The 15169-nt window shown below is 36.8% G+C and overlaps 1 protein-coding gene across 4 annotated transcripts in view; it reads right to left on the bottom strand.

Moving 5' to 3' along the window:
- The window catches only part of LOC127630978 (small conductance calcium-activated potassium channel protein 2-like), a 46568-nt gene extending 37387 nt beyond the window's left edge, over positions 1–9181 (bottom strand). For all 4 annotated transcript variants that reach the window (XM_052108907.1, XM_052108904.1, XM_052108906.1 and 1 more), the window contains exon 1: positions 8176–9181. In XM_052108907.1, coding sequence (XP_051964867.1) covers positions 8176–9039 — 864 coding nt within the window. In that variant the 5' untranslated portion in view covers positions 9040–9181. The remainder of the gene's footprint in view (positions 1–8175) is intronic.
- Positions 9182–15169: the final 5988 nt, after the last annotated feature.

Raw genomic sequence — 15169 nt, 5'->3', positions numbered from 1 at the left:
GTAATGAAATGTCGGCAGCAGACCTGAGAGCTGATTACACATCCTGCTATTCAAGATTCTCTTTTCTAACTGCTCGCCACAATCAAAATGTGATCTTTACACATAGACATCTCCCCACATGTTGCAAAAATTCTCACCTCAGAGCCTATATGATATAGAAGACAAAAGAAGAAACAATATATTTGGTAACACATTATAATAAGGTTATATTCATTAACATTATTTAACGCATTAGGTATCATGAACTCATTATGAAAAATGATTAATTTATTTATTTTGCAAAGCGTTATTAATCCTATTTAAAGGAATAGTTCACCAAAAAATGTAAATGTTCACATCATTTACTCACCCTCAGGCCATCCCAGATGTGTTTGACTTTCTTTCTTCTGCAGAAAACAAATTAAGATTTTTAAAGAATATCTCAGCTCTATAGGTCCATACAATGAACCACTGGTCACCATTCAAAATTTAATGGTGACCAAAACTTTATACTAAAAAAGGACTTAAAGGGACACTATGTAACTTTTGGCCCTCCAGCAGTTAAAAAACAGAACTGCATGTGTCTTGCGGAAGAACATTGTTTTGGTTGTGGTTCGGCTCTGCTCTACGCGGATGAATGTGGTTTGAGGCACCAGTGTACACATGAATACAGGACATCTTATCAGCGTGAATGGACAAGAAAGGAAGGTAAAGACAGCTATCCGAAAACATGTCATCTGAGCAGATAAGTGCCTCATCTTATGCTGTTGTTTTGACTTATTGGAAAAGTTGTTTTGATATAAATGACATTACAAAAGTTAGGCAACGTTCGTTAACATCACACATAACGATTGATAGTCTGATAAGGTTAAATGTTGTAAAGTTTTTATAACAGCAGGATATTCTGGCCAAACAGACCACAATAGTAACTAATTTAAAGATTGTCATTGTTACCAAACAGTGGTCAACATAATTTCAAGACTCACATGTCCTTGGGAAGTCTGGGACTAAAGTATTTATTTTTATCAATTATTGCCGTTATAAAGAAAAATACACACGTGTGTTAGCAAGTGAAAAGTTCTGCACCGATTACAGTATAATTATTGTATTTCACTACACAAACACAGACGTGTGTGTGTGATTACACAATTATACATAAACCATATCTTACCTGTTGAGTAAGAAAATAAAAAACATCTCTGCGTCACTTTTAAAAACTTTCAGATCTCGGAGTAGTCGCCACCTCTGAAAAGCCAAGTCGATGTTGATACAGGTTTTATTACGGACTCTGTCGCTTTCCTTTTTTGCTTGTAGACTCTGCTCTGTTTGGGTTTTCTTTATTTTTACAAAGTGATTCCCCAGATGTTTGCCATTTTGAATGATCCATGGTCAATTTTTCTCATTCGTTGTGACAAAAAACTTTCAGCTTCAGCAACTCCCACACACGCACTACAGTAGTCCGAACTTATTTTCTCTGTTTATGAATATGACGTCAACACGCACGGGCGATTGACGCATGTATGTATCAACTAAATCTGTCCTGACGGCACTAAAATATTTATAATATAATATCAATATTATAGGTTTATCAATGTGTAAACACATGGTTTTGGAAGATGGATTTTTGTTGCACTCTCTCATTAATAACATATATTTTAACAAAACAAGTTACATAGTGTAGCTTTAGATATTGATCTGTTTCTCAACCACACCTGTCATATCACTTCTGAAGACACGGATTTATCCACTGGAGTCTTATGGATTACGTTTATGCTGCTTTTATGAGCTTTAAAGTTTTGGTCACATTCACTTGCATTGTATGGACCTACAGAGCGGAGTTATTCTTCTAAAAATCTCTGTTTGTGTTTGTGGCTGCAGCAGAAAGAAAGTCATACACATCTGGGATGGCGTTAGGGTAAGTAAATGATGAGAGAATTTTCATTATTGAGTGAACTCTCCCTGTAATGTTAAATTATCAAAATACTACTGTTCTTAGCAGTCAGCTCATATTGCACTAACTAATGTTAATTATGCAACTTGTAATGTAAATGAATTAGTGTATGTAGAATTAACACTAACCAAGATTTATAACTGCTGTAAAAATATTGCTCATTGATAGTTTGTTAACTATTTGTTATTGCATTATAGTAAAGTGTTACTGATTTGTTCAAGCCATTTAGATTTTCTGTGTTGATTAAACTTCCTCTCAGTTCTATATTACTGCTGTAAAACTGCTGTTTTATGAATAACCAAGCTTATGGTGTGGCTCATTGAGAAGAGGTGTTTTAATTTAAGTTTCCGCACAGCATATGCTACAATTTATTAGAAAAACCCCCATATATTTACATTGAATTGGGGTCACAAGCATACAGTGTAGAGTTTAGAATATACCTGAAGCTTGAGGATAGGCTTTTTGACTCACGGCAATATGAAATAGCCTAGCAACGCCCTAGCAACTCACAACTGCTTTTGACCATCAAAACGTTAAGAGGCATGTGTAAAACACGCATATTGGATAAGCTAATAAGAGCATCAGTTTAGGTGTTTACATGCAAAATAAAATCAGGGTTATGGGCCAAAATCTATGTGTGCCAATACATTTATTTTTAAAGAAATATTCCGGGTTTAATACAAGTTAAGCTCAATCGACAGCATTTGTGGCATAATGTTGATTACCACAAAAATTACTTTAAGACTCATACCTCCTTTTCTTTAATAAAAAGCTAATATTGAGGTTACAGCGAGGTATTTACAGTGGAAGTGTTTATTTCTGTGGTAATAAACATTATGCCATAAATGCTGTTGATTGAGCTTAACTTCCATTGAACCCGGAATATAACTTTTATGCCATTTATGACATTACCCTCAATAAAGGAAAACCATTTAAGGCATTTACATGACCTTACACATAGTTGGCTCATCAACATAATCGTTGTAAGATTGTGCATGTAAACGTGCTCATTGTGGCTCAAGTTTTGCACAGGCAAGCACCACACATATTTTCTATGGAAAATGTAAAGGTCTAGTTTATTTACTAACGTTTCACTCTCCAAACAGTTTCATACATAATGGGTTCAAAAGATTGCATTTACATCCTCAAGGAATTTTCCCAGGTGAAATTGAGTGCCCTATCACACAAGTAACTGCAGAGGCTCTCATGGGCTAAAAAAAAAAAAGAGAAAAAGCACAACAACAGCATTATCATTAAGAACATTTATAAACATAAGCCTTAGATTCAGAAACAGACAACAAAATAATGATTAGAAATTAAACAAAAAAAGAGAAAAAAATGGATGAATAATACCCAAAGGTGTTTAAACAAGTGTTAATACCTCAAGATGTCGCCCATTTTTAAAATCAGTATTTTTGTCTTGATTTCCAATAACAAAAAATTAAAGTATCCTTCAAACAAGATACATTTAGTTGAGAAGCAAAACTATGTAAAATAATAAGAAAGAATATCTCTTTAAGTATTTTTCTTGTTTTAAGCATAAACCAACAACTTATGTTAACAACTTGTTTTTTTTCTTTTCAGATTTATGCTAAAAACAAGAAAAAATACTAGTCAATGTGGTAAGAAAAAATAACTTAAATTTAAGATAGATTTTTGAAAATAAGTAATATCTTGCCATTTTAATTAAAGTAAATGTATCTTTGTTTTAGGATGCTGAGGTATTTTAACTGGAAAACAAAGTGATATTTTAACTGGATTAAAGTGATAGTTCACCCAAAAATGTAAATGTTCTCATCATTTACTCACTCTCATGTCATCCCAGATGTGAATTACTTTCTTTTATCTGCAGAATTCAAATTAAGATTTTTAGAAGAATATCTCAGCTCTGTAGGTCCTAATGCTTATGGGTCATTGACAAATAATGTTGTCCGAGGAGTTGAAATTAAATCTTTTAAAACTCTAGTTTAAAACACTTGTGTCTTAGAATTAAGTTCTCAGAATTAATCTTTGTGTTCAGTCTGGTTTCATAATTTTTTGAAAAACCTTTGTAGCATTTTCATCAAAAATTAAATAAATACATGAGAGGATAAACAACTTGTAGATCATTTCAAAAATGTTTTGAAAATTGTTCCTAGAATGTTTTTTTTATAAATACCATTAATTTTTGAGTAAAAATATCAGGACGTTTTCTCAGTTACGCCACACCAGAATAAAATGTGTCTTTTCATAAAAATTTCTAAAATAAAATCAGATGTTCTTTTAAAAACTGACTATGCTATGAGGGTCTCAAGGTGTCCGCTCTGTTTTATGGTTTTTATAGTCAACATAAACAACAAATACATGTTGGTTACACCACATTACTTTGATTTTGTGCATAAAAACAAAAGGTCTGCTTTTTTTTTTTAAATAATCATATTTTAAAACAATTGTTTCACTGCTTTTTTTTCTTTTCTTTTTTTTTTTTTTTAGTTTGAATTTCATTTTGATGTATTTTTAGTTTTTGAAAAAATTATTATTACACATGGCTATGCACCTGTTAATATAATCCACGTTATGATTGTGAAAGAAACAGACACACACATTTTTTTTTTCAAAACCGATAGCCGAACTAGTGGACGTTTGCTGTTTCTATGAAGGATGTTTAAACAGTAGTTCAAAAAACAGTAGTTTCTTCTAACGGTTCTCCTGGCCATTTTTGCAAGTCCGCGAAACTTTTGAACACTTGCATTACCTTCAGTGGCGTAAGTTTCATGTGAAAAATAAACTCCGATAAAACTTTTTGCTGTTGTTTTTAGAAAACTGGCGCCTTTTCACATTGCGAGTTTGCGCTCTCATGGTTTCCAGATTGCACAAGCAAAGCGTCATACTGGCAGAATATTTCCAAACTTGGGGAATTGGGGGATTTCACCTCTGAAGTATGGCAACACCAAACGTGCCTAAATGTAATTCTGATCGGCTAATTGACAATATTTAAAGTCTGTTATTTATAAAATGTAGAGAATTAAATATTTTACTTGCATGGGGGTGTTTACAAGGGGAATAGTTTTTTGCAACATCCCCCATTAACTGGAGCCCTGTGGTGTGGGTGAGAAACAAAACAATAATTCAGTCCTTTTTTAGGATATATTCTCCTCTCTACTCAGCCAATCTGCACTTTAACTTTCGCTTTCACCTTCTTCTTCTTGTGTTTTTGCTTATTCACTTACTTCATGCATATCGCCCCCTACTGGGAAACAAGAAGTATTTCAAGCAAAAAAAGGACTGAAACATTGATCAGTTTCTCACCCACACCATCACACTTCTAATTATATGGATTAAACCACTGCACTTGTTTGGATTACTTTTATGATGACTTCATTTGATTTTTGGAGCATCAACATTTTGGCACCCATTCACTTGCATTGTATGGACCAACAGAGCTGAAATATTCTTCTAAAAATCATAATTTGTGTTCTGCAGAAAGAAAGTCATACACATCTGAGAAGGCATGAGGGTAAATTATACATTTTGAGATAATTTTCATCTTTGCGTGAATTATCCCTTTAAGAAAAGGTACAGGTACACACACACACACACACACACACACACACACACACACACACACACACACACACACACACACACACACACACACACCATAGGTATTGCAGAGAGAGCCTTAGGCTAGTTTCAATTAGAATACACAGGCAAAAGAGCTAAGTCAATTATACTTTCCACAAATTACCCTTGATTAAGCAGCAGAACACCAACACATGGAGACTCTACCCTCTGTCTGCTTTTTCAGAATGAGCAGTCATTCCCTCATATCCACGGCACATCAGTGCCTCCACTTCCTCTGAAGCACAATCAAGAAGTCTAACTATAAACTCTGTGTAAATATTTACATAATTACACCCCCTGTGGTGAGAATTCAGCATAAATGTGCATGGTATTCCTAAAAGAGCAATTTGTACAAATAGCTAAATGTATTTACAGCTCCCAGGGTTATTTACTTCCAATCAATCGCTGATAAACTGATTCTGAACCATGTATTCAACTTGTTTTGTTTCAGGACCCAGATTTTACATCGGACATCATGTTGCAACCTACTGCAACTCAGTACCAAATTGTTTTATTGTACAAATGTAACTTCAAATAATGTGTAATAATGCAAAATAATGCATAATAATTCAAGAAATGCATCTACAAAAGCAGAAATGATTTACAAGCGTAACACATGAAACAAACACTGAGCCAAATATTGTTTTAATATACGTTGTTTTACAACACAACATCAATTTGTGCCAAAATAGCAATAGAGCTTGATTGGATGCTTGGCATTTTACATCAAAATCAAAAGATATATGATGTGTTTTCTCTTCCTTTTTAAAGTCGATAAGGAAATGTATTTTGTTATCCTACCTATGCATGATTATATGATTACTTGCATTTTATTTATTGCACTGCATTAATTGCATTTAGCGTTGTTTTTGTCCCTGTTGTCCATGACCCTAACAGACTTGCGACCATTTTTGGTTTATGTTGAAACCAGTGCATTAAACTGTTAATCAAATTGAAAATTAAGCAAATGCCACAAGTTAAACAATCACTTTTTCTAGTGCAGGAACAATACAGTCAAACATATTAACAGTCAAGCAGAGAAAGGGAGACTCAGAAGAAAAACGGGGGAAAGACTTTAATGAGAAGAGATCGGTGATGGGTTTTACCTCCATCTGCTTTGCATTGTGTACTAATCTGATAGTGTCTCTCTGCTCTGGCAGTGATGTCTAACCCTTCATGAATTATACAGGCCTGGAATGCATGTTAGTGCCACTCAAGGGGGTTTTCCCTTGGCTTACACAGGCAGAAAATGGAACAGCCAGCCAGAAAAAGGGTCGGTTCTCTCAGAAGGAATGAATGACACTAATTTGCCTTTCTGTCTTGCCTTTTCTGCCTCTGGTCTTTGCAAGGTATTTATTTTCAGAAGACACTCTGCCATGGATCATGGATGGATGGATGGATAAAAGTGGCAACCTGCAATTGTTACCTTAAAGGAATATTCAGGGTTCAATACAAGTTAAGCTCAATCGAAAGCATTTGTGGCAAAATGTTGATCAACACAAAAACAATTTTGACTCATGTTCAACATAAATCGAGGTTACGGTGAGGCATTTTACAATGGTAGTGAATTGGGGCCAATTTTTGTTTAAAAGCAGAATTGTGAAGCTTAAAATTTTATAAAACAGTTACATTAATTCTTCTGTTAAAACAAAATGTATTTAAATCGCCGATTTAATGGCTGTTTTAGGTTTTACACTGTTACGTCGTCATGGCAACAAAATTCAATTCAATATAATGTTACACAGAAAAGGTTAGTAATTTTAGTAGGATTTTATACTAAAATCATGTCAACAAGCATATTGTTTACATCTTGTGGCTAAGCTTTTGAAACAACTATTAATTTAAATGTTTATGGATTGGCCCCATTCACTTCCATTGTAAGTGCCTTACTGTAGGCCTAACCCAGTTTGTTGCCATTTTTTTTTTAAAATCTAAATACATTTTTGGGGTAATAAACATTATGCAACAAATGCTGTCAATTGAGCTTAACTTGTATTGAATCCGGAATATTCATTTAAGGAGCTATTTCTAAACCTTAAAATTGGTTTTGTTAGTGTAATGTATTAAGGTTGATTCTGTAATAATAAATAATATTTTTGACATGAATATAGATAGATAGACAGACAGACAGACAGACAGACAGACAGACAGATAGATAGATAGATAGATAGATAGATAGATAGATAGATAGATAGATAGATAGATAGATAGATAGATAGATAGATAGATAGATAGAAAAGACTAAGACTAGACTAACTGTTAATAAAAGACAGATTAATGAGCCTCACAGTGATTATTAGGCTATACATCTCTTTAAACGCCATCATGAGAATCAGCCTGTTGCAGGCACTCCCCGACTGTTCCTTAAATGTTTTCGAGGTTAACACCAATACCAATGTCCTATGAAATGCTTCAATTACAAACAATTACATTTCCCTGTGCATCTGTCTTGGCGTCAATAATGGCAAGCATGATCTCACAGTACTGCTGCACGCGCCTTCTATCAAGCTGAAGCCTGCGCAACAAAGTGCATTGTTAAAATTGGCCACCTGTTAAGCATCAACTTCACTGAGTGCATGTGTAAACGGCGCATATTGCATGTCTAACAGCATTCTAATTGCGACTGGCATGTGCAGTGTTACCTTCTGCCCTTCGTGTCTGTGTTTATTCTCCTCGAGCCACAGTCGACTGTCGGAGGAGAGCGGACTGCTTTTACTCCGTGGTGAAACGGAGCTCCTGGCTCTCTGGCATATATCAGGCGTGCATGCACGGGCGTGATGGCACTGTCGCGAGTGGAACTGCTGCAGCAGAGAGGGCTGCTGACTTCTCAGCTCCACGGATCCCCGCACGCAGCAGTTGGGCAGGCTGCTCCTCAGCAACCGCTGCTGCTGGACCTGTAGCTGCGGCTGCACGTCTGTCGGATTGCACAAAACGAGCGGTTTCGAGTGGTTCGGCTTGTGACGCTGGGTTTGATGCTGTTGCTCGTGCAATCCGCAGGTGCACGCGAAATGATCTGGTTGGCAATGATGCTGACTCCCCGATTGCGACGAACTCCAGGCGCATGAATTCCCCGACTCTGACAAGCGACACTGCTTGCACGAGGGGTCCAACCTCTCCGCTTGCGTGGCAGTTCCTCGAATGCTCTGCTGCCGACTTAGGGAGTGTTTGGAACAGTCTGGCAGACTTGGGTTGCTCCCTTGGCTAAGCACTGGTGCTGCTGAACCAAATGGGCTGGGCAGCTTCTGTTGGCTCTCTTTTGGCTCAGACAGACTGCACACCGGGGTGGTTTGTCTAGGGGCAGCGGTGCTCTGGTCGCCCCTGTGCTCTACGAGGTGGTGGTGCTGGTGGACAGCTCCAGAGTACCGATGCTGCATAACCCCCTCACCTGCTGCGGATTGCGAGTGCCGCTTTGCTTTGCAATGCTCTGGCACCCTTTCGCTGCGTGCAGCCCCGGTGGAGTCAAGAAGGCCCGTTTCATTGGTAGGTTTGACCAGGACCAGCCTCATCACGTCACTGTGGAGTTACAGGGAGCGACGCCCTCATGTGACAAAGTGTTTATATGAATGAGCACACTATGATACAGGCCAGAAAATAATGCTATGTGTTACACCTACAAAGTCCATCTTTGTTACTGTCTTCGGAGATGGCCTTGTGGTTTAGGATCTAGTCAGTTCAACACCCCCCAAAATAGGTTCTTTATCAGCATGATCCCAAGATGAACCTTTAACATCCATGGAAGGTGGAAAAAAAGGTTCTTTAGACTATTGTTTTAAAATATGTTATTTTAAGAGCCTTTCGATGAAAGGTTCTTAGGGGAATCAAAATGGTTCTTCTATGGCATTGCTGCGAAAACCCCTTTTTGAAACATTTATTTTTAAGAGTGCAGAGATGATCTAGGAACTGGAGAAATACTGAAACCCCAGTCCTGAACTAGCATCATTGTTCCCATGAGCAACGCCTTTTAGTTCAGGTTGGTATTGGGATTTATCCTCGCAATTAGTGTTTTGTGGGCATCTAAAGCTTGGCCATTTCAATAACAGTCGTCAAGAATGTTTACAGTGAACCTGTAACAATGACTTTGTTACAACGAGTTGATCACATGTATTATTCTAAAGTGTGTCGCTGAATCAGTTTGATGGCCAAGCAGTCCCAAACCTCCAAGAAGCCTGCAAACAAATCAGAAAAGGAAGGTGTATTAATTTCCATGAAAACCCTGCAGCTATGGCACCATGTATGCAAACAATAAGGTATGCTTGTATTCTGTTTTAATTATTCTATCAGCACATGCACCTCAGTCAACACTGAACTGCAAAAGCCATGAAACTCATAGAAAGTTGTTTAGATTTCAGGATAGTAGTGTAGGTTTTCACAGGACTGAGTTTTGATGTCAGTGAAGGAGATGCCAAAGCATATGGTTTTATTTGGGCTTCAGCATGGATCTGGGGCACAGATGAAGGAAGCCAGTAATTTGATCTTTTTCATTAAGTAATTAGTACTGGAGAGCTGTATGGGCTCCAGAGCAGAATGAAGTATCATTTGCTTGCTTTTTAGAGGCAATGTTGCTTACAACCATGTGAATTATTCATTTCCCCTTTCCAGTGGAGTGGTGGTGGTGTGGTGTGGTCTAAGCACATAACTGGTAATCTGGTAATCAGAAGGATGCTGGTTCAAGCCCCACAGCCACCACCATTGTGTTCTTGAGCAAGGCACTTAACTCCAGGTTGCTCTGGGGGGATTGTACCTGTAATAAGGGCTCTGTAAGTCGCTTTGGATAAAAGCGTCTGCCAAATGAGTAAATGTAAATCTCAACTAATTCAGATAAAAAAAGTCTTACAGTATTTGTTTTGTGTCTAATTTGTATTTCTGTTAGATAGACAGTTATTTTGCAGTTTTACAGGCTGAGATTTTTAGATTGAAGATGGTGGTAATTGTTAATGTGCATTGTTCTTGATCATTCTTTTTGACCAATTAAATTCCATATATACATATACACACTCACACACATATATACATATATTTAAAAATCATTTTGATTCAGAGCTATTTGTGCATATTTTTTTATTCAATCACATACCAGAAATCACTACCATGTGCATACACATTTTACTGAAGTTTGACAGCAGCAAAATCTAGATAATTTACACAGAGGAAAACTGGAAACATGTATTATCTCTATAGAAACTTTTTTCCAAATCACTGATATTTCCAGGTTTTCCATGACTGTGGGAACCCTGGATATATTGACCAATAAAATATATATATATATATATATATATATATATATATATATATATATATATATATATATATATCTACCACTACTCATATCTAATGATGCTACAAAAAAAAAGTATATACCCTCACCTAAAGGATTATTAGGAACACATACTAATACTGTGTTTGACCCCCTTTCGCCTTCAGAACTGCCTTAATTCTACGTGGCATTGATTCAAAAAGGTGCTGAAAGCATTCTTTAGAAATGTTGGCCCATATTGATAGGATAGCATCTTGCAGTTGATGGAGATTTGTGGGATGCACATCCAGGGCACGAAGCTCCGTTCCACCACATCCCAAAGATGCTCTATTGGGTTGAGATCTGGTGACTGTGGGGGCCATTTTAGTACAGTGAACTCATTGTCATGTTCAAGAAACCAATTTGAAATGATTCGAGCTTTGTGACATGGTGCATTATCCTGCTGGAAGTAGCCATCAGAGGATGGGTACATGGTGGCCATAAAGGGATGGACATGGTCAGAAACAATGCTCAGGTAGGCCGTGGCATTTAAACGATGCCCAATTGGCACTAAGGGGCCTAAAGTGTGCCAAGAAAACATCCCCCACACCATTACACCACCACCACCAGCCTGCACAGTGGTAACAAGGCATGATGGATCCATGTTCTCATTCTGTTTACGCCAAATTCTGACTCTACCATCTGAATGTCTCAACAGAAATTGAGACTCATCAGACCAGGCAACATTTTTCCAGTCTTCAACTGTCCAATTTTGGTGAGCTCTTGCAAATTGTAGCCTCTTTTTCCTATTTGTAGTGGAGATGAGTGGTACCCGGTGGGGTCTTCTGCTGTTGTAGCCCATCCGCCTCAAGGTTGTGCGTGTTGTGGCTTCACAAATGCTTTGCTGCATACCTCGGTTGTAACGAGTGGTTATTTCAGGCAAAGTTGCTCTTCTATCAGCTTGAATCAGTCGGCCCATTCTCCTCTGACCTCTAGCATCAACAAGGCATTTTCAGCCCACAGGACTGCCGCATACTGGAAGTTTTTCCTTTTCACACCATTCTTTGTAAACCCTAGAAATGGTTGTGCGTGAAAATCCCAGTAACTGAGCAGATTGTGAAATACTCAGACCGGCCCGTCTGGCACCAACAACCATGCCACGCTCAAAATTGCTTCAATCACCTTTCTTTCCCATTCTGACATTCAGTTTGGAGTTCAGGAGATTGTCTTGACCAGGACCACACCCCTAAATGCATTGAAGCAACTGCCATGTGATTGGTTGATTAGATAATTGCATTAATGAGAAATTGAACAGGTGTTCCTAATAATCCTTTAGGTGAGTGTATATTTTACCATTACATTTATCATTTAAGAAAATTGAATCTTTAAACAAAATGTAATTAAATATAGCTGTAAGCAGTGATGACGGGACCATGGGTCCATTTCCACCCGGTGGCTTTTGGAAAACAATGCATGATGGACACATGCATTTTGTTTAGGAAAGCAAGACAAGTGCTTCAAAAACACATTAATATACAAAGAAAAGAATATTAACATTTAATGTGTTGCCATGGAAACACGATTTAAGATAACAATTTTACATTAGCTTTATGTTGACATTATTCTAAACAATTTTGAAGTGATTTGAAGAGTAAATGTAAGAGGACTATTTCAAAGAATGTTGTAAGTGCCACACTTTCTGCTGCCAGGTGGTGGCGCTATAACCGTGAAGCACAATGGCCGCATCCATCTGATCTACGCCATGGTGGTTGCGTAGTGGCTAAAGCACAGGGCTGTTAATCAGAAGATCCTTGGTTCGAACCCCACGGCCACCACCATTGTGCCCTAGAGCAAGGCACTTAACTCCAGGTTGTTCCGGGGGGGTTGTCCCTGTAATAATTGTACTGTAAGTTGCTTTGGATAAAAGCGTCTGCCAAATGCATAAATGTAAATATGAATATAATTTTACAAAGAAATGGTTTGTAAGTGATTTTATCACACTAAAATCAAGTTTACAGACATATCCTTTATGTCTTGTGGCTATACTTTTGAAACATTTAGTATTTTAATGTAAAAAAAAAATTGGCCCCTTTCACTTCCGTTGTAAGTACCTCACTAGATATGTTTCCTTTCAAGGGTGTTCAAAAGGATGAAATCGTCACTTCCAGAGAAATTGTAGCCACTGAGAGGCAGTTTAGAGCACACAAAACACTCTAAAGAACTTGGTCTCATGTTTGGGAGTGACAGAGAGTCACACACTTCTGGGAGCGCTTTATATGTGTTTTCATCCATCCTTATGACTATACCGTGCGGATCTATAATATATTTTTCAAAAGTTTCAGTGAAACTTCTTTTCCGTACCGTTCAAGTTTGTTTTTGATTTATTTCCTCTGCAAACTCTTTGTTGGCTTTGGATTTTCTAGACACCGTTAATTCAGGATGATCGTAGCAACATTTCAGATGCGATGATTGGCCCACCGGTTAGTCCAGTAATGAACGAGTTATTCAGTCACAAAAAACGCATTTTGATGCGCATCTTATATTCCTAACAAATACAATAGGAGTTAATTTGGTAAATGTGTTTCTATCATAATTTATGCTTATTTCATCTTATCGAATAAAACATTTATCCACCTCAAGCGAGCGTATAATTTTTGCACATAAATGCATACCCGGAACATTCATTTATGCCCTTATTTACTTTAAATTCTCCTCAATACCCAGTAGGTGGCGATATGTACAAAGAATGCAAATCACCAAAAACCAATGCAGATTAATGTAAAAGTGAAAGTGAAGATTAATAGTAAATAAATTACTTTTTAATATTGATCTTTTTCTCTCCCACACTTAAGATGTTACTTTTGAAAATATGGATTTAGCCATTGGAGTCGGATGTATTACTTTTACGCTGCCTTTATGTGCTTTTATATCTTTAAAACTGTGAGGACCAACAGAGCTAAGATATTCTAAAAATCTTTGTGTTCAGCAGAAAAAAAGGTAAACACATCTGGGATTGAATGATGGGGAGTAAATGAGAGAATTTAAATCTTTTGGGTGAAATATTCCTTTAAGGGACTGACAGCCTCAGTTGCCCTTCACTTTCATTGAATAGATTAAAGTAGTGTCAAAATGTTCCATGGAAGAAATAAAGTAATATAAAGTAACATGGACTAGAAATTTGCAATCAAGAAAGAAAATTACTTAAATGTTGTGAAAACAGTTCAGGAAACCTTAGTATTATAAAACGGTGGCTTCTTTGTTTACTTTCTATTTGCACTGTTAACTGTGTTGCTATTAGAGATGCTCATTTGTGTGAAGAAACACGTGTTCCTCTTTAACAGTGAGGAGAGAGATGGAGAGGCCCTGTCACAAGCAGATGAGCGTTCATTACTTTATCCTTGAGGGCTGGGGGGTGCCATGCCAGATATTTCACACTAATATCTAGTATGGCACCTTTGCCATTTACAAATATATATATATTTATATTTGTATCTATATAACAAACTGACCATAAAACACCCTTGATAATACTTTTGCTCATTTTAATGCTACCAATGCTACCTTATGACATGGAATTTAATATCTCCCTATATGCCATAAAGCAGATACTAAATTTGTGGGGACATTTTATAAAAAGGATAGTTCACCCACAAATTAAAATTATGTAATGTACTCACCCTCATGTTTCCTCCAAACCCATATGACTTTATTTTTATATATTTTTTTTAAAACAACACGAGTAAATTAAGACAAATTAACTTTTTTTTTAATGAACTATCCCTTTAAAACAAAATGAAAAGCTGAAATCTGTGTCTGTTATTTCTCATGCACCATTTCCAAAAACAGCTGTCCAAATACATGATGATGATTCTGATTTCATTTGAGCAAACAGTTAAAGTAAAATCTGCTGTTTTTCTACACAAAGCCTAAAATATATGCAACCCGAAATGATATCATTATTTCTGATTTAATTTTACAATAACTACACAACACATATCTTATATTTAAAATTTCCCTGATTTTGCTCAGAAAAAAAACACCTGTTGATTAGAACTGTAAATGCTTTGCTAAAATAACTTTACAAAATCCAAATCCCAGCACGCAATTTTGAGTGTGCTATAAGAGGCCATTTTATGTGACAAATATAAAAACACTTTCAATCTGCAAAGCATCAGTAAGTAACTCTAACCTGAGATATTCTTACCGTCAAGTCATAGTTCCAAAAATAGTATCCTCCTTCCCTCTGGCGAGCACAGTAGACTTGGATCCCCTTAACATATGTGAGCTTGACGTGATGGCCATTTTTTCAAGAAAACAGGATTTAGTCATCAGATATGCAGCTTTTGCTTAGACGTGTCAGATGTGGGGGGCCGGCAGGTCTCTCTCTTTGAGACGCATAATTA

Source organism: Xyrauchen texanus, chromosome 37 (genome assembly GCF_025860055.1).
Source record: "Xyrauchen texanus isolate HMW12.3.18 chromosome 37, RBS_HiC_50CHRs, whole genome shotgun sequence".
In the NCBI taxonomy this organism is placed as follows: Eukaryota; Metazoa; Chordata; class Actinopteri; order Cypriniformes; family Catostomidae; genus Xyrauchen; species Xyrauchen texanus.
Note: the sequence above shows the minus strand (reverse complement) of the source record. Positions and strands in the feature narration are given on the sequence as shown.